Consider the following 23928-nt stretch of genomic DNA (forward strand, 5'->3'; position numbering starts at 1 on the left):
TTCCGAGGGCGCCGGGTGCATCCACCTGGCGCTCCTGCCGGACGCCTCCCGGCCTGGGCACCTGGCACGCCCCCTGGGCAGGACCTGCGGGCTTCCGGGCCCAGCGCTGCATTGCGTGGGCCTCACCTCACCACCCGTCAGCTGAGAACTGGCGTTGGGGTCTGCCAGTCCCTCCACGTGCGGAGTTCCTGAGCCCCCCTCCCCTGCCAGGGCTCCACCCGCCTCTGCTGGGCCTGTGAGAGTTGGGTGGGTGCCCAGGGGCAGCTGGGAGGGGAGGAAGCTCGCTCTGCTTCATGTTCGGTGCTTTCGGATTCGCCACTTTCCCCTTTGCCCTGGAAGCCAAGTGGGCTCCGGGGGCGCCCACCTGGGTGTGGAGGCGCCCTGGGGATTGAGCCCTGGGCTGCAGTTGCCTCAGCCTTGTGGCCCGCTCACCCCCTTCCAGCTGGGATGCCAGAGGGGCTCAAACCCCAGCGTGGCCACTTCCTGGCTGTGTGACGTTGGGAGGCCAAGCCTCAGTCTCCATCTGTCTGATGGGCCGTGGAAGGCGCCCTTGCCGGGCAGACAGAAGGTTTATGCAGAGCTGGCAGCCCCCGCACCAGCTTATCCGTGGAGATGCCTGTTTCCTGCTGTGGGCACATCCAGGCCTGGGAGAGGCCTTCCCACCCCACCTCCAGGGCTGCCTCTGGGCTTGTCCCCACATGGCCACATCTGACTCCAGAAGCCCCCTCCATCCCCTCACCCTGCCTCTGGCATGTCCTGAGGGCACCCCACACTCTCAAGCCGCTGGGACCCCCTCATCTGGAGTGAGGTCCTGGTCCCAGCCTGGATGGGGCAGGGTCAAAGGTGCCAGTTGGCCACTTCCACTTTGGGGACCATGAGGCTGAGAATCCCAGGAATGACCCCAATTCTATCCCAGCCGCTCAGCCCAGTCCAGGCCTGTCGCAGGGGCTGGCACTCCTGGTGGCTGGAAGGAGCTGGACCCTCCCCAGCTCACAAGGAGGGGCCAGGCCCAGCAGCTCAGCTGTGGCACCTGCTCACCCTCACATGCCCAGGGGTGCTGGGCCAGCCACATGGCTTCAGGGGGCCAGGACCAGGCTTGCATCCAGGCTCTGAAGGTGAGGGTGGCCCCCGGGCCACTGAAGATGAATGGAGTCCCAGTCCCCACCCACTGCCTGTGCCGGCCAGCCTCTCTGGGGCCCACCCCTGGCCGCCTTCCATTGTCTCACTCCAAGCATTGCCCAATTCTAGCACATGTCAGACACTCGGGGCGGGGCCTGGCAGCTGGGCTTCCAGGTTGCAGAGGGTCCCCCGCCCCCGCCGTCTTGCCTCTCGGAGAAGTGATCCAGGCAGCCTACTATGCTCCGCGGAGCTCTTCCAGCCGCTGCCCACTGCCAGTTCCCACCCAAAGCCACTGCCACCTTCTGGTGTTTGCTGCAGCGACACTGCCTTCCGGGGACCACAGTGGACATTCGTTTCCTACGGCGGCTTTAACCACCCCAAGTGCGGTCTGAACACAGCACACGTTCATCCTCTTACAGGCCAGAGGCACCGAGTCCGGTCAGCGGCTGTCAGGGGCAGGCAGGGCTGCATCCTTTCTGAGGATCCTCCCTCCCTCGTCTCTCCCAGCACCTGGAGACGTCTGCGTTCCCTCCACGGCCTTTCCTCCGGCCATGCATCCGTCCCACCCGGCTCCCACCCTCATCTCCTCTCGCTCTGACAATCCCTCCCTCTCCTAGGACCTGTGATCACACCGAGCCCCTGAGCAATCCAGGATCATCTCCCACCTCCAGACCCTTTTGCAGGGGAGGCAACATTCACAGGCGTGGGGATTAGAACGCGGGCATCTTTGGCCCAAAGACTTTGGGGCCACAGGAGTGGAAGATGCTTCGCCAGTCCCAAGCCCTGTCCAGAGGGCTTGTCCAGAACTGAGGGGCCATGAGGGATGATCAGGCCATGGTTCTGGTCCACACGCTGGCCGGAGGCTGGCTGGGGCCCAGCGCTCCAGGAAGCCTGGCGCCTCCCCTGCGGTCGCCAAGGACAGCCTGTGCTCCTGGCGAAGCCCGTGCCGACAGGTGCACTCGGTCCTGGAAGTGGCCAGGCCTTCGTGGCCTCCTCTCCCTGCTGACAGGACTATGTGAGCTGCTGTCGGGTCAGAGATGAGCCTCATGGAAAGTTCCAGCTCCGTTCTAGAAACGGACTGGTGTGACACGTACTGGTGTGACACGCATGGAGCGCGGGGTATGCCAGGCCCGTGTGGAGCCCGAGGAGACAGCCAGGTTTCCAAAGCTGGGGGCGGAACACCCGCGGTGCTGGCGAAGCTTGGGCCAGGGCTGGCGGGGAGAAGAGGTCAGGCGGTGTCCCGAGGAGGCTGCTGGTGGCAGAGCCTGAAGGAGTGTGAGTCAGATGGCAGCGGGGGCAAGGGCGCTGCTGACAGCCGCCTGGGCTGGGCGAAGGGAGGGAGGCATGGCTTGGGAATGGAGCTCTGCAGTAAGGCCGCGTCTGGGGCAGCAGAGAAGAGTCCAGAAGTGGCCTGGCCGGCGTGTTAAGCAGTTAGAGCGTCAGCCTGTGCACAGAGGCTCACGGTTTGACTCCTGGTCGCGGGCACACACTTAGGTTGCAGGTTTGATCCCAGCCCATTGGGGCAAGTGTGGGAGGCAACCAATGGATGTGTCTCTCTCTCTCTCTTTCTCTCTCTCTCTCACCAGCCCCCTTCCACTCTCTTTAAAAAAATCAATGGAAAATGGCCTCAGGTGAGGATTAACAAAACAAACAAAAAGAATCCACAAGCTGCCAGATGGACACCCGCAGGGCTGCAGTGGCCTAAGCCTGGCCGGCCCTGTTCTGCCAGGAGCAGAGGGCCTGGGACCTGGGCTCTGCAGGCCACTGACCCCCGTGCGGTCATGGGGAGCAGGCCAGGGTTTAGGGCAGGGATTGGGGAGTTTCGGCCCTGGGCCCAGGTGGGAGTGGGCGAGAGCAGGAAGGGTTCAATAAAGCAACCAGATGCATCCCGCAGACAAACCCATGGGCAGCTGGGAGACAGCCAACTGGGAGGCGGTCTGCTTCCCCAGCTGTCAGAGGGGACAGGCTTGTCTGCCCCAAGCACGCCATCAGACCCCGGCGCCCTCTGCCCACGCAGGGCTCTGCTGGAGGGCGGAGCGGGCAGCAGACATGTCTCTCAGGGGCCACCTCGGCCTGTGTCCTCCTGCTGTCCCGCCTCCAGGGCACAAGGAGGCAGCGTCTCTGGCTCCGGCTCCGAGGGGGGGGGGGCAGGATGGGCGGTGGCCTGCTTTCCCCGGGCTGGAGCCACCGGCTGCTCTGGCCTGACCTCAGGGCTCTGTGCCCTCCTGGTGAGGAGGGAGAGGCGGGGCGGTGGGGAGACCAGCTGCCGGGCTGCAGCTTCCTGTGGCTCCAGCTCCAGAGGCAAAGAGAAGTTGAACCCAAGACTGAAACCCCGCCTCCCCTCCCTGCAGAGTTCCGCGTCTCTGCCTGCCTGTCGGTGCCAAGCGCCAGGTGCCCGAGGACACAGGACCCGCCTCTGCTCCCTCTGAAGCACAACACCCGTGAGAGGGCGTCCCAGGCTCACCCCGCCCCCCGCCACCGTGAGATAAAAGCGCTTGGGCCCATTTCTCAGGCTCGGAAGCCAAGGCGGAGGGAGGTGAAGGCATCTGCCCAAGGCCACACCGTGGTGAGGGGCAGAGGCTGGGACCTGCACCCAGGCTGGTGTGGCTCCGACATGGAGCTCCATGTCCAAGGCCCCGCCGGGCCAGCGGTTGCGGCTGGAGGCCCCGCCCTGCCAGTCCACTTGGCTGGGCCTCTTTCCCGGGGGAGTCCAGCTTTTCGGCTTTCTGGGAAGGACGCTGTCCCAAGGGTGGCTCCTGCTTCAGTGACCTCAGCGGTCCCTACGCTGTCATCTGCATCATTATTCCTTGGCGGCCATGCCTGCCAAGGCCTTCCCTTCCCTCAGCGATGGGCCTGCGGTCAGGAGGGCGAGCTTCCGGGGAGCCAGCACCAGCCGAGGTGTGGCCCTGGCTGGGGGACAGGGGACACCAACTGCTGGTCAGGGAAGCCAACGGCACAGGAGGAGGGGAGGGCAGCGCTGGCGAGGACCCGGCGGGCAGAGGCGGAGCACAGGGCACAGGAGGCCAGAGCCTCGCTTGGCTGTTCCCCGCCCAGCCTTCCCAGGTTCCTTCCGGAACAGCCATGAAGTGGAGTCCCTGCCCAGGGAGTGGGCACTCGATGCCAACTATACACTCCGCCGAGCTGACAGAGCACAGGAGGCTGCCGCCGCCTCTGGCCCTGGAACCAGAAGAGCCAGCGTCTCAAAGTTGCTACCCAAGGTCCCACGCGAGACAATCCCAGAACCCAGCATCCTGCTCCAGCAGAGAATGCTGCCACCAGCCACAGGCACCAGCAGGCCAGGCCCTTGCAGTCACCGGGAGGGAGGGGAGTGTGATGGATGAGCCCGCCTGGCTGCCAGGTCCCTCTGAACCCCCTGGCACAGGCTCCACCAGCACCTGCCAACCTGTAGGTTCCCTCCAGGCCCCTGGCAGCCACGAGTCTGCACAGACCAGAGCTGCGGGGAGGTCGCTCCGGGTCTGCAGGGAAGCGTGGGAACTCGGCCAGGTGGTGGAGGGCCCGGCACGCGAGGCCAGAACACCTGGGTGCCGCCCTCCACACCGCTCCCATGCCACCCTGCTGGGCGAAGGGTCAGAGGACCCACAGACCAAGGTGACAACACATCAGGCCACCATGCCCGCCCTTGACCCTTTATTGGCCAGCCCTCCCCGCTCCCGAGCTGTCCCACCAGAGACGCCAAGCAGCTGCACAGGCCCTGCCGGTGGGATGGAGCCAGACTGGGCACCTGGGTCCCTCAGCTCCGGAGCTGGACTGGGGTGCCCTTGCTCTTTGCTGCCCCGGGAAGCAGGAAGGACACCTCTCCCTTCCTTTTGGCCCAAGTCTCCTAAAATGGAGAGCAAGTTACCCAGAGCCGCGGGAATGGCCAGCACCAGCTCTGGAAGGTGCCCACCCCTCCCAGGAGCAGTCCAGAAGGAAGTGTCATCCGGGCACTCCGGCAGACTGGGGCGCTGGCCAGGCATCCACAGGGCAGCCACGGTGCGGCCCAGACCTCCGGATGTGCAGGAACCGGGGCCTAGGACACAACAAGGAGCCGGTCACTGCCTGGGCGCGGGGAGGAGCAGGGAGTGGGAACAGCACCCTGTCCCCGGCTGGAGCCGATGGGCAGTGGAAGGACCCGGGGCTGTGGGGCTGGGGGGAACCTCACCTCCCGCAGAAGTCCTTGCGCACAGCCACGAGCTCGAGGGACAGGCCCGGCCGGCTCTGAAGCCAGCTGCTGACCAGCTCTGGGTGTCTGGGGTCCACTTCTAGGAAGAGGCTTCTACGTGGGGGAGGAAAGGGCCAACTCAGCCGGGCAGGGCTGTGACCGCCAGGGCAGGCGCGGGACACACTGACCAGGGGACCCTTGCCCTCCCTACCCGGAGTCCTTCAGGAGCCGAGGGGCCAGGGCCAGGAGGTGCACGATGACGTCCATGCCCTTCTCCCCGCCATCCAGGGCTGCGGGATCTTCGTAGCTGAGGGGAGCAGGGGGTGAGAACGGGACAGGCGCGAGGGAGTGTGTGCCAGAGCTGAGCAGAGCCTCCACGGAGGGCCCGTGCCCTTGCACGCTGGGCTGAGGACGGCTGAGGGCCCAGAGGAGGCGCCAGATGCCAGCAGCTCCAGCTCCCCCGATGGCCCACCGGCAGCGCACACCAGGCAGTGCCCCGGGCATGAGCCTGTCTCCCCACAACAGGCTGCTCCTATTCTGGGTCTGGGGAGGCCTGGGGCTGGCCCTGCCCACCCTGGGAGCCTGGGAAGGGGAGCCAGCACCCCGACCCACAGCCACTGCCCGTGTGGGTCTCAGCCCATTGGAGAGCAGGATGGCTCAAAGCAAAGCCGGAAGTAGTTTTGGTCTCAGCTTTCCTGCTAAGTCCCCCATGACCTGGGCAAGGCGCCTTCCCCCTCGGGGCCTCAGCCTTCTGTAAAACGAGCACCTTCGTGCATTCTGTTCTGTCTGACATTCTACAGTGTCACTGCTGAGCCCTCCATGGCCTGCAAAGCTCGGCCACCCCCTTTCAGAGGCAGGACACTGAGCTCAGAGAGGCCAGCGGTCGTCCAGTGTCCTCAGAAAGGCAGAAGCCAAACCCAAGTGGGTCTGTGGGCTCTGGAGTGAGCTCTCTTCCACCGACAGCATCCCTCAGCCTCTCCTCCATCCCCCGCCCCCCCCCACAGTGGTCCTCCAGGGCAGACCCCTTCCACTCGCCCTCAGGCCAGCCCGTCCCACCCCACCCCACCCTGTACCTGCGGATCTCAGGGTCCAGCTGCTCCATGTCCTGGTGGAAGACGTAGGGAGGGTTGCTGACGAGCAGGTCCATGGGGCCCCAGGGCAGAAGGTGTGCCCAGCTGCCCTCTGTGGTCACAGGGATCACAGCAGAGAATGGGAGGTAAGAGTGGAGCTCCGCCCACCACCATGCCCCTGGGAGCCTATCTCTGGACCCGATAAGCCAGACTTGCAGGTCAGTGCCCAGGCCCCCAGGGACCAGAGGGGAACTCAAGTATTTCGGTCTTAAAGGATTTCTCTTGAGCTTCTGCTGATCTCTTGACAACAAAGCAGCGCTAGATAACTCATTAGTTACAGGGATTTGGAAGATAAGAAAAACCCTAGGGCTGTCCCCTCCAGGGTCAGGTCAGCCCAGGAGGCAACAGGGACTGGCCTGTCCTCAGCAAGGATTGGTCTGATACCCGCTGTGTGCATGCATGTGTGCACGTGTGCATGTATGTGCATGTGTGTACATGTATTTGTGCGTGTGTGTGAGAGAATAAGTGTTGGGAAGCCTCCCCCAGCTCTGCAGACTGCCTCATCCACCCAGCAGCCCTGTCCGCAGGACCCCACCCCAGGGAAGCTGGGTGCGGCAGGTACCTGAGGTCACATCGAGAGGGACGATCCGAATCCTGTCCTGCAGCTGAAGCCTGGAGAGATGGAAAGGGCTGAGCACAGGGCAGACTCCTACCCTTGGCTACGAGGCCTGGGAGGATAAGCCCTTCCCGGGCTGTGAGACCCCTAGGCCCACGATCCACTGTATCCCCCTGGGAGCCAGCCAGGCTGCCCAGTGCCTCCCGCTTCTCGGGAGTGGACGTCGGTGGGTTTGCTACCTGAGCAGGGGCTGAGATCAGGCCCGAGCCCGATGCCCCGCACCCTGGCCTTCCGGTCCCTGAGCCCGCCTACCTCTGAGCGTTCTCTCGGGCCAAAGAGATGGCGGCTCCTGCCTTATCCACAGCGATGACTCGGCTCTGCCCCAAGAACAAGGGAAGGGCACATGGGAGGCAGGTGCCGGGAGAGGCCAGGCCTGGGACCACAGCCTCACCAGCCCCGGCCAGAGAAGGAGGGATACCCACACCTCTCCCCTCCCTGCGCCAGGGTCTGGCCAGACAGAAGGTATGGGAGGTGGAGGCTATGACCAGGCGGGCTGGGCTGCCCTAAGCCTGGTAGCTGCCCCTCCAGTGCTCCCAGCAGAGATGGGGGCAGGGCCAGTGAGTACCAGCCAGTCTCCTGGCAGGGGAGGGGTGCTGAGGACGCTCACCTGGGGCAGCTGGCTCAGCAGGCTGAGGGAGATGGCTCCCGACCCACAGCCCACCTCCAGGATGAGGGGGCCGCCTTGGGCTCCCACTGCACGGGGCTTCTGGACCACCTCCTCCAGCACCCACTCGACCAGCTCCTGCAAGGCAGCGTGGTCTGGATCAGAGGAAGGGTCAGCCTGGCCCCCTGGGTCTTGGCACAGAGACCAAGCCTCCTGCTGGGAACCCACCCCCAGGAGCAGCGGTCACCTGCCCCAGGGTAGCGAGTCCAAGGCAGCAGAGCTTGGCTGGCGGCCGCCTTTCCTGTTCCAAGCCCCGCTGCACCGAACAGCTATGCCCCCGGCCTGTTCCAAGCCCCGCTGCACCGAACAGCTATGCTTACGAGGGAGATGACCTGGCTCCAGGCAGAGGCACTGCCCTCAGGTGCCCCCGGCCTGTGCCAAGCCCCGCAGAAACTTGGGTGCCGGCAGCAAACGGGGCCCACGGCAGCTGGGGCACCAAGCAGCTGGGGCTGTGGCCGGGGCCTGCGGTCTCGGTGGTAAGGCCGTGTGCCGAGCGGCTGGTGGGAGGCCGAGGCTGTCAGGTGGGAGGCTCTCTTGGTTTCCTGGCCGCAGACAAACCTGCTCTGGCTGGAGAATGACCCCTCAGCCGACCACACTGGCCACCACTTCACAGACACCCCAACCTCAGAGACACAAGCCACCATGTGAATGGCTGCCCGGGCAGGCTGTGAGGCTGAGACTGTGCCCGTCGCCTCTCTCTCACACACAGACCACAGGAGGGTCCTCCGGCTGTGGAACCACCGGGGGGGAGGACGGGGGGACCACACCCAAGGAGCCCCGACACTCCCTTCCTGACCCCGTGAAGGGCCTCCCTCAGCGTGAAGGAGTCCCCTAGGGGAGGCTGCGAGCCAAGCCGGTCGCAGGCCCAGGCGCCTTCCCCAGGTGAAGGAGGACAGAGTGGGGTGCGGGCAGAGGGGCACGCAGGAGGGAGAGGGGGAGCGGGCAGCGGTCGGCTCCGCCTGGAGCCACGGCCTCCACAGGACCCCACCCCCTCAAGAGGCTGGCCCGGGCCTCAGCAGGACCTGGTGCCACGAGCACCCCTGCCAAGATCTCGTCCCTGTGGGGTGTCCCTGTGGGGCGTCCCAGGACGTTGCATTGCCTCCCTCCAGCCCATCACAGAAAGGCCCTGAGCCTCCCGCACCCCGCAGAGCCTCACACCCAGGCCGACGGGAACGGCTCCCCCTCAGCCTGGGCGTCTCGCCGTACACCCCGCAGGCCCAGCCCGAGCTGCCTCCCACCCCAGGGAAAACCTGACCCGCCAGGCCACACGCCTACCACTTGGCATCTGACTTCTGCCCCCATTATCAGAAACCACCCTCATGGGCGAGAGAAAGCAGGCACCACGATCCCTCGCGTGTACCCGCGCTCCCACTGCCCGCCACAGGCCACGTCCTCTCCAGTTCTTGGTAAGGCCCCCCCGGTGTGGCTTCACACTGGGGTAAACTGGGCAAGTTCTGAGAACTGTCTGTACAGTGAGGCGAGGACTTGGGCTCCCAACCACAGCCGCCCCTCTCCCCCTCCCGCTGCACAGAGCTGCTCTCTGGCCCAGACCCAGCCAGGAAAGGGGGGCCACAGTAGAGCCAGAAGTCTACACTCAGACCTGGGAGTACATGACTGGGGCCAGGTCAAGCCTAAGGGGACTCAGAGGTCATCATAGTAGCTTCCCTCCCAGACCCTGACCCTTGGCAGCTTCAGGGAACCCTGAGTGACCTCCTGGCTAGAGGTCACATGCTTGGGGGAGCCACAGGGCCTCCCAAAGCCTGCAGGTGGCAGGCCACATCCTACTCTGTCTCAGCTCCCCTTCCCGGCTCAGCCAGTCCCATGTGGGACAGGCCCATGGGATTTATGGGGCCCTGACTGGGGAGTCAGGGTGTCTGAGTGCTGCCCCATGCTGCCCGCTTCTTCCCACCCCCCAACTGTGCCAGCCCTCAGCAGCCCTGTGACTTCAGTAAGATCTGAGGTTCCTACTGTCCACCCTGACACTGGGCAGTGAGGTGGGTCCCCGGCTGGGCAGGCAGATAAGGCCTGGTCTTTCCCAGGAATGTTCGTGTTTCTAGAAACACCCCCTTCTCAGAACTTGGCACCCTCTGGCTTCCCCCACCAGTGCCCCCCCCAGCAACAGCCCCTGCTCTTCCCTGGTTCCAGCTGTGCCACCTATGAGGACAGAGGGAAGCCCAAGAAGAGTCACAGAACATCCTGGTTCGGGGTGCCCGGCCAGGCGACCCTGCTGGGGCCACCTCCCCAGTCCTGCCGACTTGAGGGACAGAGGTGATTGCTTCACCAGATAGTAGATCTAAAAGGACCCTCATCTGGAGGCCCAACCCGCTCATCGTCTGGGCCCAGAGGGGGCAGTGAGCTGCTGGGGTCACACGGCTGTACCAAGCCCCCAGGTCCCCAGCGAGAGCCCTCCCCGCTTCGTCTCCGCCTCCCGAGAAAGAGGACATCCGTTTCCTACAGGGTCTATGGGTTGGGTGGGCCACTGTCCCGAGGGACGACTCCCAGGGAACGACAGGCACAGGCGAGGCACTTGGTAAACAGAACCAGTTGCGGTTCCCGGAGCCACCGCAAGCCCTGGTGGCAGGGGCGATGGCTTCGGATAAAAGGACAGTCAAGGAAGCCAGCCGGAGACTTCTGTCCTCTGGGCCCCATCTACCCAACCAGCCAGGACACAGCGGCTTGCCTGGAAGGATAGCAGCCATGGGGTCCCAGCGCCCTCTGGAGGAAGTCTGGGGTAAGACAAGTGTTCTGAACCCCACACTCCTCGCCAGGTGACTGTCCTGTGGGCGCACCTACCTCTGTCTCAGGCCGAGGGATGAACACTGGGGGTGCCATCTTCAGATTGAGCCCGCGAAAGTCCCACTCGCCAAGGATGTACTGCACAGGCATCCTGCAGAAGGGCGGGGGTTAGAGTGCAGACCTGGGCCAAGAGGACACGCGTGGGGTCAGGGATACGTCATACTTGCGGCCGAAAGTGTAAGGTAGGGTCACGTCTCCTGGGCCCCGGGACCCTAGCCAAGGCCTTCCCTCCCTACCTTCTTCCTGTTTATTACTCTGACCCCCCTCTCATCACTCCCTCATCCCAAACACCTGCCTAGGCCTTGGACACTCCTCCTCCCTGATGGTGAACTTGGGGCTGGGGGGAGAAGCAGAAGCCCCGCCCCTCACGGAGCCCTCGGGGCCAGCCCACGGGAGCTCACCTTTGCAGTCTGCGGCTACTCAGCTCCTGGACGCACTGTAGCTGCCAGGGGGTCAGGGGCTTCGACCGAAGTCCCGGCCTCAGGCTCTGAAACTGTCCCACAGAGAATGTGAGTGGCTGGCTCCCCTGGCCCAGAGGCCCTGGCCCAGGTTTCTTATGTGGACAACGCATATGGGCCCCACCCTGGCCATCCCTGGCCACCGAGCCTGGCACACATCATAAGAGTTTGTTGGATGAAAGAGTAAGTATCCGCCTAAGGCATTCCTCCAAAAAAATAGCGTCACCCTTAGATCAGCACTCTCAGTGGGGCCGAGAAGCCCGGAAGTCCCTTCCCCCAGGCCCCCCTCCCCCCACCCCCCTTCTCCCCAAGGTGCTCTGGCCCCCCCACTGGACATCACTGCACTTAACTGTTTTGGCTCCAAGGACATGAGCCACGATGTACTCACTGGATTCCCGGGCCTCGGGGATGCCCCTCTTCTCAAAGACCGCCGTCCACTGGCTGACCAGCTCTGTGGCACTCAACCCAGCCTGAGGCAGGTGGGGTCGCCAGGAACTGAAGGCCCGGCCCCAAGTGCCTCCCCGCCTCCCGGGGCCAGACAGGAGGGCCCGCAGCATTCCACCCCAAAGCTCCATGTCTCCGGGAAGGTTCCCCCGAGCACGCCCAAGCCCCCACGTCGTCCTTGCGATGTCAGCTGCCGAGGCCGGTCACTGGCCCCGCTGGGGGAGAGGCAGAGGTCACGGCTCTGGCCTTCAGGCGTGCTGCCCACCTGGCGGAGGGAAGGAGAGCCAGTCCAGCCGCTGAGCCCCATGGCCCACTCCCTCCGACTTGCTGCCAGCGAGGGCTCGCTCTGGCGCTGTCACCTCCGCGGCTCCATTTTGAGCCTCCCCCACCTATTCGGTCCTTCTGGTCTTGGCCAGTGACGCTCCTTCACGCTGCTAGCGGAGGTGGATTGAACCCACAGCTCAGTCCCTGCTGATAAATGGGCCAGGGCCCGGGGCGGGTGTTGGACAAATCTGTGGGACCCAGAGTAGGTGGCCTTGGGGAAAAGCATCATTTCCGGGTCTCCGTTCCCTTGTCCATCACGTGGGGGAAATAACACCAATTTTATGACCAGCGGTGTGTTTGTCCCTGAATGTCAAGGGTCTGGGAGCCAGCCCAGCAGTCAGAAGGGACTCGATGTTATATGCTCTGGACTAATATTACGGGGGCGGGGGGGGGGTCCTGCCTTTGCCGGGCTCTGCTTTTGCTATTTTGCCTGGACTGTCATAGTTTTGGACGTGGAAATGCCACGCCCCCCAATTCAACCCATAACCCTACATGGCGGCATGACTTGCCAGCTAACATGCTGACAATTTCTGCTCATTTTGCACCTGAGTTGCACAAACTCTTCACGGAAGGTGTTGAGTCAGTGATGCCCTTTCCTTTCAACGGACCAAGGTCCCGACAAGCTCGGCCGAGCCTGTCCTGGGTGCGCCTCTGCAGAGCAGGCGGGAGCAAAGGAGGCTCCGCGGGGGAGGGGGGGGAGGACCGGCCCGACGTCACCAAACCCAGGGCCCCGGCCTGTCCACCGAGCGCCGCGGAGGCCGAAGCCAGGGGCCCAGCTTCCCTCTCGCTCCCGCACCGCAACGTCCAGGATGCGAGCAAGTCGCCTCCCCAGCCCATTTCCCCTTATGCACACGCGGCTGGGGGTGAGGTTCTCCCAGGTGTTGCAGCCCGGGCACCCCCCGCCGCTCCCGCCCCCCACCTCCAGCGCATACCTGCGCGAAGGAATACCCGACCCGCCCGCGAGCCCCGAGATTAGGCCCGGGACCCGGATCCCGGAAGTGCGGGTCCGCGGTGCGCTCCCTCCGACGCCCGGCTTCCGGGTCGGCGCAGCGGAGAAAGGGCTCGGGCGGACCCCGTCGCCCAGCTCCAGGGTTCCTAGAGCCACCGAGTAGCTCCGGAGAGTCCCCTCCGGGCGGTGAACGCCCCCTCCCACTGCACCCGCGGGCCCCCGAGCGGGAAAGTGCACGGCGGTGTGCGGGGTTGCTCCGTGGGGGGCCGACCTCCCGGAAACACGGCTCCAGCCCGCGGTGACTGCTCCGAGCTGGCGTGTGGGTACCGGGCCGGCGGGAGGTAGCCAGTCCGGAAGGAGGCGTGTCATCAGCCGGTCCTGGGTTCGAGAGTTGATGCTAAGTCAAGGGGCGTGGTCTAGCAGAGGCAATGGGCAGATAGAGCTGCACCTGTGCGGGTCCCCATGTTGAGGCGGGTACCACTTTGGAGGGCGGGACCCTGGACCCTGTCCAGGACCTGGCGAGGGAGTGAACCGAGCCATGCGGGGGCGGGGGCAGGTGACAACGGAACCGCAGGGCGGCTCTAGTTCCTCTCGCTCCCGCTTTAGGGTTGGAATCAGGAGACCAGGGCTTGAACCGCGTCATGAGGCTTTGCCCAGGTGCCCGGCTCTCCATGTCCAGGTGCCCAGCTCTCCATGGGCCTCAGTTGCTCCTGTGAAATTCACCGCAGTGTCCCGCAGTGTGTCCGGCCAACGCCCCCTCCCCTCCCCAGAATCTGTTATTAACGAGATCACTGTTCACCAAACTAGTGAAAATGCAGTTCCCCGGGCTCCGTCCCGGCCCGGGGAGCCCCCGGGAATCCATAGCTGTAACAAATTACTTCGATGATCCCCCATAAATTCCTTTGAAAACCTGAGGATTCGAAGGTATCTGAAGGCCGGCATGGCTCAGTAGTTGAGCATCGACCTATGAGCCAGGAGGTCACGGTTCGATTCCTGGTCAGGGCTCGTGCCCGGGTTGCGGGCTGGATCCCCAGTGTGGGGCGGGCAGGAGACAGCTGATCCATGATTCTATCTCATCACTGATGTTTCCAACTGTCTCTCCCTCTCCCTTCAAATCAATAAAAATAACTGTAAGAAAAGAAGGTATCTGAAGGCCCCTCCCTGAGCTGAGCTGATCGCGCCCTCGATGGAGGCTATTGTGAGGGGTACACGTGGGCCGGCTGGGGCCGGGTGCCCAGCACTTCCACTCCGATCATCACACCGCCCCTCTCCCCAAGCGCAGCGCCCGCCCGCGTGTGGAGCGCGGGTCTGTCCTGGCGGAGGTGGAGCCGGGCTGGCCCAGGGCCCGAGCTCCGGCCCAAGAAGGGCCTGGTCACCCACGGTGCCCGCGGGACTCCTGCTGAGGCCACGGGAGTGAGGGGTGGTGTCCGACAACTACCACCTGGTTCCCGCTGGGGGCGGAGCCTTATCGAGCGACAAGCGAGCCGACCAATAGAGGACGGGATCTGGGCCTGGCAGCCAACCGGAGCTCTGTGGGCGGTGCCGGCGGGGGAGGGAGGAGGCGCTGGAGCATCACGGATCCGCGAGGCTGCTCGCTGGACCCCGCCCCCCGCGGAGGGTCCTGCCCTGCCCTCCCGGCCCGGCTGGCGGAGCGGGCGCTCGCGGCTGCGGGCGGTGCGGAGCCGGCTCAGCCCGGGCGCGGAGCGAGCAGGGAGGGCGGACCCGCCGCCCTTCACCCCAGGCCCGGGGGTTCCCCCGCCCGGTCCTGCCTGTGGCCACCACCCCTCGCATCTCCGAAAGGCTGAGCTGCGCGTCCCGGAGAGGATTAGGTAAGCGCTGAGGCCGCCGCTTCAGCAGGAACCGAGGGATCACGGATGGCGGAGGCGGGATGGGCACTGGGTCAGGGTGGACTGAGGACCGTGGTGGAGAGCGGAATGCGGTTCTCGGAGGTCGCGACCCCTTTCATCCCGGCTTCTCGTGCCCGTTAGTCCCCAACAGTGGTGAGCAAGGCCTTTTCTCTCCTTTGGGCACAGGAGTAAATGAGCCCCAGAGTCAGGGTTAAGGGTCTGGCCCAAGGTCACTCCTGGGGTCAGTGGCAGAGCCAGGAAAGGACCTGGGGCTCCTGACCTGCCCAGCCTCGATGGAGGGAGAGGGCAGGGCAGAGGAGCGAGCCTCTCCCATTCCATGTCCGTCTGTCAGCCGTGCTCCTTCCTAAGGGACCAACACGGGTGTGTGCAAACCTCACACACACCCATCGCCTGCCCGGAGGAGGCACCCAGTAGAGCCAGGAGCAAGCATGGGGGTCTGTGTGCAGCTGTGTGCTGTGCACCCCTCTTCTCCCTAGCCTGGCTGGGACCCCTTTCCACCCTGCCTTACCCAGGGCCCCCTGGCCTGGGAAGGTCTCAGCCCCACCCTGGGCTGGCACCTCGCCCACCCTCTGGTCCCAAGGGAGGAGGGAAGGGGAGGAGAAGGCACCTCGGAGCGAAAGCTCCGTCCGTGCTTAGAAGGCGCGCTCCCTTGCCTTTCTCCTTGGCCCTGGCAGCCACTAGCTCCCCTACAGGGGGTCAGTGACCCCAAGAGCCTGCCAGAGGGCGTGACTGTGGCTTCTTTCCCTCCTGCCTCCTGGTCTCCCTGTACCTGTCCCCACCCCCACCCCACACACAGCCTGGGCCACACCGTGAGCTGGGTCCGGGGGCTTCTGTGACTCCCCTGTTGGCCTGAGGGCGAAGGTCTGACATTGACGGGGTGCGTACCACGGACAGGGAGGTGCTGAGCTCTGTCCTCTCCAGGGACTGGTTCATTCTGGCATTTCCATGACCCTCTGGCCCTGGGAGGGAGGGGGAAGGGAAGGAGAAGGCACATCATAGGTTCAGAAACAGACACAGGTGGTGACTTGCCTAGGCTGTTCCGGTCAAGTGGCTGAGCTGGAATTCAAAGCCAGGCCTGTCTGGCCCTTGGGCAAGTGTTTCCTCCAGAAAAGGAAAAAAACTGCAGTGTTTCTTTCTTAAAGCAGGGGATGAGGGAGGGAGGGGGCGGGAGAGTGGAAGGAGGGGGAGAGGGGGTGTTATGCAGGGGAGACGCTTTCTCTTCAAACCTCCCGCTACCTTCCATGCTTCGGAGGGCACGCCCATGGCCATCTCCCCCACAAAGAGGGGCAAGGCTTTGTCGTCACGTCCTCAAGCCCCGTGGGAGCCGCCGCTATATAAAGCACGTGTCCCGATGTCCCCTGAACATGGCCCTGTCCTCCAACCTGCATTTCCCTGGTGCCTTCAGAATTTAGGGGGCTTCCTCTCACCACCGAGTCCCATCCTCAGCCTCATGTTTTTTGCTCTTTCCTTTCCAGCATCCAGGGAAGCAGGGAGGCCCCTTATGCCAGGAGGTGGCCGCCTGCACGCATAGCCAGGCCGCAGGCTGGGACACTCCTGATGTCAGAAGGGAGTGGCCACAGGCAGTCTCGGCATCAGCATGAATTCCAGGCTCCTGTCGGCCGGAGACTGGCTCAGCACCCGCCCGCCCACCTCTGAGCCTAACCTGGAACCCGCCACGGACGGGCCCGCCTCCGAGCCCACCACCCTCGGCCCAGAAGCCACCAGCTTTAACGACACCAGGGTGCCTGGCGTGGGCAGCGGCGCAGCCGGCGTGGGCACGATGCTCCTGTCCTTTGGGGTCATCACGGTGATCGGCCTGGCCGTGGCCATGGTGAGAGCCGGGGGCTGGGCTATCCCGTGACCTTCCGTTGGAGGAGGGGTCAGGTTCGGATCGTAGAGAATCTGATCGAAGACAGTTGTCTGTGCACGATCACGCAGTCCTCCCCTTCCCCGGGCACCTGTCCACTGGGGCCCAGGGACCAGAGAGGCCGCCTCCGAGCGGAAGAACCGGAGAAGGTCTGAGAAGCGCATGGTGCTTTGAGCTGGGCCACGAAGGCCACACAGGAGCGGGGAGGGTGTTTTCCGGGAGGAGGTTTCGGGTGGGCAGAGTTGGGAGGCGGAAGGTTCTGTGAGCAGCGCGCAGCCCAGGAGGCCGATGAGGGTGGGGGCTACAGGAGCCTCGGAGTCTGGGCGGAGGCTCTGCGAACGCAGGCCCGGGGCATGTTCATTCATTCATCCACTGGCACCTGCCCTGGATCAGCCGCCAGCACCCCAGGGAGCAGGGAGACAGGGTCCTGCCCTGGTTCTTACAGGGAGTGGAAGACATAAAACGGAGGCACCAGGGACGCGCACAGGGACTGGGCTCGGGGTGGGGGGGCGCCTTTCCAGGCTGGGTGGTCAGGCAACCGAGGAGCCACCTCAGAGCTGCGGCCTCGGGGTGGAGCCTGGCCCGCGTCACGGGAAAGGCAGAGGGGCAGCCATGAGGATGGAGGCTGTTGGGGGGGGGGGGATGCGGGGGCGCTGCAGGGTCCCCGCTGGTGCACAGGGTGCTGCCAGCGCTGGCATCTGCACCTGGAGGTCTGAGCTTTTTTTTGTTTTTCTTTAACCCTCACCCGAGGACATTTTTCCACTGATTTTTAGAGAGAGTGGAAGAGAGAGGGAGAGACAGGGAGCAGCATCGCCGTGAGAGAAAGACATCGATTGGTTGCCTCCTGCGCGTGCCCCGACCAGGGCCCGGGCTGGGGAGGAGCCTGCAACGAGGTACCTGCCCTTGACCGGAATCGAACCCAGGACCCTTTGGTCTGCAGGCCGATGCTCTATCCCCTGAGCCACACCAGCTAGGGCGAAGGTCTGAGCTTTTCCTCTGAGACGATATAGGGACACGCAGAGCGTCCTGAGGGGTCACTGGAGATTGTGCAGGCTGAGGCCAGGCAGGGCGGGTCCCCTGCGGTCCCCCAGCGGCCTGGCAGCGGTGGCTCCTGCCCGCGCCCCTTGCAGGCTCCGGTGGCCTCAGCTCAGGACGTTGCTCTGACACACAGGCTGCGGATGGTCCGTCCGTGGCCAAGTTGCCATATGGCCCCACGGGCCCCGGATCACAGCCAGGGAGTGAGTGCCGGCCAGCAAGAGGGCCGGACGCGACACCCGGAGCCAGGCGGGCTGAGCAGTGTCTCGGGGCGGGCGGGGCAGAGCGCCAGCGCTTCCCCTTGGCACCCACATGGAGTTAAACAGCAGGAGACACCCCAGCTTCAGGGGCCAAGCAGGACCTAGAACAGGGGTGGGCAAACTTTTTGACTCGAGGGCCACAATGGGTTCTTAAACTGGACCGGAGGCCGGAACAAAAGCATGGATGGAGTAATTTGTGTGAACTAATATAAATTCAAAGTAAACATCATTACATAAAAGGGTACGGTCTTTTTTTTTTTTTAGTTTTATTCATTTCAAACGGGCCGGATCCGGCCCACGGGCCATAGTTTGCCCACGGCTGACCTAGAACCTGCCCTTGTAATTTTCCACGGAAGATTGTTATCCCAGGACCTTGGGAGAAGTCCCTCGCCCTGGGTCCTGGAGGAACATCACAGGGCCAGGGAGGCAGCCTCTTGCCAAAGCCGAGGGGTAGGGGGGTTACGGGCAGAGGCATGGAGGGCAGGACACAGCTCCTGGGCACCAGGAGACAGGCCCATAGATGCTCCCCGAGCACTGCTTCCTCTCCCTCATGCCAGCCTCAGCCCTGCCATGCTGGGTGCAAGGAGGAACGGGTCAGTGCCAGGCTGTGTCCCACCGGAGGGCTTCCTGGAGGAGGGGGCTGCTGCTGGACAGTGAAGTTTGTTTTTTTAATATGTTTTTATTGAATTCAGAGAGGAAGGAAGAGAGATAGAAACATCAGTGATGAGAGAGAGTCATTGGTTGGCTGCCTCCTGCACGCCCCGAGCAGGCAACCTGGGCATGTGCCCTGACCAGGAATCGAACCGTGACCTCCTGGTTCGTAGGTCGATGCTCAACCCCTGAGCCATGCCGACTGGGCCTGTCTCCTGTCCTCTTCGCTCACTGGGCCTGGAAGAATGGGAGGAGGGGTGTGCTGAGGTGATGCCTCCCCCTTCAGCCCTGAGGAGTCCCAGGCAGGCGCCGAGTGCCTGGAGCCGCGGGCAGTGCGGGCAGCGGTGGGCCTACCAGCCGCCTGGGAAGACCAGTCGAGCCCACCTTTGCCCGCACTGCTCCTCCAGGGCATGCGGCCTCTCACGCCCCTCAAAGGGAGACACACGTGCAGGAGGCGTGTGTCCTGGGGTGGGGTCCTGAGGACTTGGGGGCCCACGATCTCCATTCGCCAGCCTCAGCATGGCCCCTGCCCCGAGGCCGCTGCTAATCAGGGCCCCTTCTCTTGCAGGTCCTGTACATCAGGAAGAAGAAGAGGTAACTCCTCCCCGCCCCCCAGCACTCCAGCCCATGGCCGTGCGGGTGGTTCAGGGCATGTGGGTGGGAAAGGGGAGCCCTCACCAGGAGAGCCCCCCCACACCCACACCCCTCACCCCTCACCTCCCACCCACCCCCACCATCAGCGCCGTGCTCTCTGGTCAGGGAGTCAGGGCGAAGGTAGAGGGAGGCCACTTTCTCTGCAGGAAGGTTGAGCCCACGCCCTGGGATCTCACACGGGCCAGGCAGGTGTGACCCTGGGAGGGGGGCGGGGAGCGGGGGAGAGGGAGAGAAAGGGGGAGCCAACTGCCCAGCCACCCGTGCCAGGCCGTGCAGGCTGCTCTGAGCTAACTGCCACGGACCCCTCCCCCACCCGCCGCCCAGCAGCTGTGGGTGGCACAGGCCGGGCCTAGGCAGTCCCCCGGGACCCACGGGTGACGCTCTGATACGGTGCCTCCCAGGCTGGCGCAGAGCCGGCTTTCATTTCGTCTCAGGGAAATGGCGGGCTCCTGGTGTGGCTGTGAGCTGTGGCTCAGCTGGCCAGCCGGCAGGGCCTGCGGGGAGCGGGGAGGGCCTGCTGTGTCCCAAACAGCCTCTCCCCCCTCCCCCGCCCCCCAGACTGGAGAAGCTACGCCACCAGCTCATGCCCATGTACAACTTCGACCCCACGGAGGAGCAAGACGAGCTGGAGCAGGAGCTGCTGGAGCACGGCCGGGACGCCGCCTCCGCGCAGGCCCCGCAGGGCAAGGTGGGCGCTGCCCGGCTCCCCACAGCCCGCGCCCGTCCATGACCCCCCCTCCCCCGCCCCACCTCCCTCTTCCTTCCTCCTGCAGCTTCCAGCACCTGCCAGGAGGTTGTGGGCAGCTGTTGGGGGGGGGGGTCAGGTTTGTTGAGAAATCGGCAGAATTGCTCTGTGGCCCACACCCCTCCGCGCGAGGCCAGGCCGGGGCAGCCCAGGGAGCCCCCTGGCCGCTGGGAGCCCAGTCTGCGAATGCGAATCTCCGCTCCTTCCCCTGTGCCCGGGGCGGCTGGCAGAGCAGGAGGGGCCTGGGGCAGATGCTGGGGACGGGCCTGGCCCCTCTGCTCCAGGAGAGCCGAGCCGCAGTCCTGAGTGAGGGCGGTTGGGTCCCCTGGGGCAGCGCAGCTCTGAGTAGACTGATCGGTCCCTGATCACGGACAGACCCCAGGCCGGTGGGCCTCGCCTCCTGTGTCCACAGGGCGGGGCCTGTGTGGTCTTCCTGCCGGAGTCATGGGCTGCCCGGCCGCTTGCCGTCAGGCCCCAAACCCTAAGGACCACAGCAGCAGGAGGAGGCCTGGTCCCCCCATGGAGGCCCTTTGCATCCCTCCTCCCTGACCCACAGGCTGCGGGGAGGGGTCTGGCCCTACCGGAGACAGAATTAGGGGACTGGACCCAGGCAAAGCCCGGCCGGGGGGCCAGAGGCGCCCTGGTTTGGCCCCGAGTCCCGGTCACCGCACTCAGGACACGTTGCCCTGGGGATCGTCAAGAAATGGGGCTGAGATCGCAGTCGCCGGCCCATGGGACTCCTGAGCCATGACAGCTGCTTTCTTTTTTCTTTTTCTTTTCTTTTTTTTAAATATTTTTACTGATTTCAGAAAGGAAGGGAGAGAGAGAGAGAAGCATCAACGATCGGCTGCCTCCTGCACGCCCCCCACTGGGGATCCAGCCCACAGCCTGGGCATGTGCCCTGACCAGGAATCGAGCCATGACCTCCTGGTTCCTAGGTCGACGCTCAGGCAGAGCCAGCTGCTCTCTGTGCAGCCGCCACCGGGCCTGTGCCGGGCTGGGCTGTGAGGTGAGCCCTGCTCCCTGGGAGCTGTGGCGCCTGCATTATTAACCAGCCCTGGCCCGGTGCGTGCTGCCAGGCCACTGGGCATGGCGTCGGGAGGGGCCCTCTGCGCAGGCCTGGTTTCTAGGCTGAGCTGGGAGGGGGGCCTGAGCTGGCAGCGGGGAGTGGGGCGCCGGGCCAGAGAGCGCGTGGCCTTGGCCGAGGCCCCTGATGCCCTGACTCTCCCCGCAGACCACCCTCCCGGCCCAGGGCCCAGTGCAGAGACCCAGCCGGCTGGTCTTCACCGACGTAGCCAACGCCATCCATGCGTGAGCGACCCGGGGACGGGCCTGGACCTGCTGCCACCGGCCTCGGCACCCACAGAGCTGCCTGCGCTCGGACCCGCCCGCTAGGGCCCAGCCGCGCGGCCCCACCTGCTGACTCCAGGCCGGGCCCTGGCCTCCGCCGTCCCCTGATGTGAGGCCCAGCGCCCTGTCAGGGAGGCCGAGAGCCACTGCCGGCTCCTGTGTCTTGCCCAGACCCCTCGCACCCGGTCTGCTGCTCTCCGTGGAGGAAGTGGGGAGACGGGGAGAGGAGGGGAGAAGGGAGGGGAGAGGTGACCGCCCCGGTGTGGGGACAGTGTGGTGGCACCCAGGGACGGAGCTGACAGTGTCCCGTGGGCGAGGAGCCAGGAGGGCCGCTCCCGCCCACAGGTCCCCGTCGCAGAGCGTCCAGGAGCCTCCCCGCCGCCCCTCCCTGCGGCCGCCTAACGGGACGAAGCTGAAGGGGGGGGGGGTGGGGGCGGGGGTGGAAGTGGGGGCATAGGCGGTGCCCAGACCTGCTGGACGGCCTCGTGCAGGGGCAGGAATGTGCCGCGCACAGATGGCGCCGGTGCCAGGGGCAGGAGGCAGACCCGCTGTTTGGCTCCACCCTCAGGCTGCCCAGCCCCCAGGGTGTGGGGAGAACAGGGCACGCACCTCTGCCCTCCACACTCAGGGGTGAAGGAAGGGGGGGCACAGGGCGAGGGTCAGTGGCCCCCATCTCTTCACTGGGCGCTGCAGGCGGCCCTGCCTGTGGTGTGTGGGGCCTGGGGCTGGGCATCTGTTGGTCCGAGAGCCACGGTCATGGCTGCGGCCAATGGGGGGTTCTGACTGCCTGAAGGGGGTGGGGTGATACCCCCTCCCCACCCATGGTCCACCTCAGGGATTCTACCAGGCGGGGGGCTGGGCAAAACGCTGGGCCAGGCCAGACTCCAGGAGCCGGGCATGCAGCGGCCTGGGCACACACAGCAGCCGCCCCGTGCCCGCCTTGCCCCCTGCCCACCTCGCCCCCCGCCCGCCTCGCCTCCACGTCATTGTCCTCCGCTGGCTGGAGGGACGCGGGGGCGGCGTACAGATCTGTCGGGCAAATTGCACGTGTCAGGATGTGGGGGCCTGGGGGGCCTGTGGGGACGATTCAGGAAGGAGCCCCCCAGACGCTATAAATAGGGTGTCACTTGCGCTCGAGGCTGGAATTGGCCTCATCTTCCCGCGAGAGCATTAAAGACGCTGCAGGACGTTTCCGCGGAGAGTGAGCCTGTGACTCGGGGTGACCCCGGGAAGGGGGGCTGGGGTGGGGTAGACGCGTGCACCCCGGCTACGGGGCACCAGGGGGTTTTCCTCCATCTGGCCCTGCGCCCGGGGTTGCCCAGGGCCTCACACGTCCGCTGTGGACGGTGCCAGCCGCCAGCGCCAGAGGAGGGCTGCGTCCCGGGGCCAGGGCGGGGGTGGGCCCCAGGACACCAAGGGAGCAAGATCACATGCTTTCCTGAGCGAGGGCCGGGAGGGGGGCAGGGAGCCAGGCGGGGGTGTGGGGGGCTCGCCTGCAGGGCCAGAGGGTTTGGGGGAGAAGGACACAGGTGACCAGCCGTGCAGGCGTCCTCAGGACGGTCCCACGTTTACCATTTAGATCCCACCACCCGGGAGCCCAGTGACCCGAGCCTCCCCGGGACACTGAGGCTTCAGGCTGCCGGGAATGGAACTCAGGGGGAGCCCCCGGTTCCTGGGCTGGAGGGGGGTGTCCGGGGGAGGGGGAGGGGGAGGGCCCCCAGCACTCCGGGGCCACCCCACTGGGCAGACAGCAGGCCTGTCCTGACAGCCATGGTCTAGGGAGCGCTCTGCCCCAGCACACCGCCGGGGGGCGCCTCGGTCCCAGCATGTAGAAGCTGCAGGGCCCCATGTGGGGGGGGGGCGGGGGGACCCTGAAAGGGGCCTGCAGAGCAAGATGGCACCCAGGACCCCCTCCCATGCTCCCCTGCCCGCCTCACACCTCCTTCCCAGGGGGCGACAGGGCCCTTCCTCGTCCCTGTCCCTCCCAGTCACCTCCTCTTTCTTTCCCCCCACTTTCCGCTCTCCAGCTCTCCCAGCCCTGGAGGAAAACCCGGTCTCCCAAGTCCCCGGCTGCCACGGAGGGAGGGGAGCAGCAGGCACCGTGGGGGAGCGGGGCTCTGGGTCATGTCCTCCGTGTGACCTTGGGCCTAGGGGCTGCCCACTGCCAGGCAGACGGGGTGAGACAGAGCCGCTGCCCCATGACTGCTCCTGGGACAGGCTGTTAACGGGGCCCTGGGAAATGCCCCCGGGCACTCAGGCAAGGGCGACAGAAGCCAGCCCCCTCCTCAGGTGCGGGGGGGGGGGCAGGTGCGGGGGTACAGGGGCGGAACCAGGGTTAATGTGGGGGGCGCCTTCCGACGGGCCATCTGGTTTCATAAAGTGAAGTGTCACCTTCGAGCCCAAGTGACTACAATCCCCGGCTGCAGGCAGACACCAGGGCTGCCTTCAGAATGTGAAGGAAAGTTCCTGGAGGGAGAGGGGGGCAGGAACTCCAGACAGCAGCCTGACCAGACACGGATTCCTTCCAGAACCTCACTGAGCCCCCTGCGGGCCCAGCCGCGGAGCTGCCCGCGAGCTTGTCGGGTCTCTGCTTCTCATTCCAGACCCAAGCAGCCGGCTGTCAAACAGGAAAAAGGACGAGTGTGTGAGCGTGTTGTATTCACACACACTCTATGACTATATCTTTTTCTAAATATATTCTTATTGATTTCAGAGAGGAAGGGAGAGGGAGAGAGAGAAACATCAATGATGAGAGAGAATCATGGATCGGCTGCCTCCTGCACGCCCCCTACTGGGGATCGAGCCCCCAACCCCCGGCATGTGCCCCGACTGGAAT

General features: G+C 65.1%; 2 protein-coding genes across 3 annotated transcripts; one reads left to right on the forward strand and one right to left on the reverse strand.

Annotated features, from left to right (window-relative positions):
- Positions 1-4740: 4740 nt before the first annotated feature.
- On the reverse strand, positions 4741-12645 carry HEMK1 (HemK methyltransferase 1, mitochondrial release factors N(5)-glutamine). 2 transcript variants are annotated; one of them, XM_081105518.1, is made up of 11 exons: positions 12259-12645; positions 11296-11654; positions 10889-10980; positions 10485-10578; positions 7635-7769; positions 7280-7344; positions 6974-7023; positions 6355-6463; positions 5493-5588; positions 5282-5395; positions 4742-5149 (listed from the first exon to the last, which is right to left on the reverse strand). In XM_081105518.1, exons 2-11 carry the CDS (start codon positions 11518-11520, stop codon positions 5056-5058), a joined length of 1074 nt encoding a protein of 357 aa, XP_080961644.1. In that variant the 5' UTR covers positions 11521-11654; positions 12259-12645; the 3' UTR covers positions 4742-5055. The 2 variants fall into 2 exon arrangements, with proteins under 2 accessions (XP_080961645.1, XP_080961644.1); XM_081105519.1 differs by lacking the exon at positions 12259-12645 and having other exon boundaries at positions 4741-5149; positions 11334-11594.
- Positions 12646-14315: 1670 nt separating this feature from the next.
- Positions 14316-22290, forward strand: LOC308529881 (uncharacterized protein C3orf18). The gene is made up of 5 exons (XM_081106243.1): positions 14316-14491; positions 16006-16361; positions 18912-18937; positions 19556-19685; positions 20977-22290. The coding sequence occupies exons 2-5, from the start codon at positions 16128-16130 to the stop codon at positions 21055-21057; spliced, it is 471 nt and encodes a 156-aa protein (XP_080962369.1). The 5' UTR covers positions 14316-14491; positions 16006-16127; the 3' UTR covers positions 21058-22290.
- The last annotated feature ends 1638 nt before the right edge of the window (positions 22291-23928 follow it).

This window comes from Myotis nattereri (assembly GCF_964212035.1).
Source record: "Myotis nattereri genome assembly, chromosome: 14".
In the NCBI taxonomy this organism is placed as follows: domain Eukaryota; kingdom Metazoa; phylum Chordata; class Mammalia; order Chiroptera; family Vespertilionidae; genus Myotis; species Myotis nattereri.

What these genes read in the sequence shown, in the direction of transcription:
- HEMK1 (XM_081105518.1), bottom strand. Translation starts at nt 11,520, where the DNA reads ATGGAGCTTTGGGGTGGAATGCTGCGGGCCCTCCTGTCTGGCCCCGGG. An exon ending in ATGTCCTTGGAGCCAAAACA is followed by an intron (nt 10,981 to 11,295) that starts GTTAAGTGCAGT and finishes TCTGTGGGACAG; the next exon opens with TTTCAGAGCCTGAGGCCGGG. An exon ending in AGTAGCCGCAGACTGCAAAG is followed by an intron (nt 10,579 to 10,888) that starts GTGAGCTCCCGT and finishes GCCCTTCTGCAG; the next exon opens with GATGCCTGTGCAGTACATCC.
- LOC308529881 (XM_081106243.1), top strand. Translation starts at nt 16,128, where the DNA reads ATGAATTCCAGGCTCCTGTCGGCCGGAGACTGGCTCAGCACCCGCCCG. An exon ending in TCGGCCTGGCCGTGGCCATG is followed by an intron (nt 16,362 to 18,911) that starts GTGAGAGCCGGG and finishes CTTCTCTTGCAG; the next exon opens with GTCCTGTACATCAGGAAGAA. An exon ending in CGCAGGCCCCGCAGGGCAAG is followed by an intron (nt 19,686 to 20,976) that starts GTGGGCGCTGCC and finishes CTCTCCCCGCAG; the next exon opens with ACCACCCTCCCGGCCCAGGG.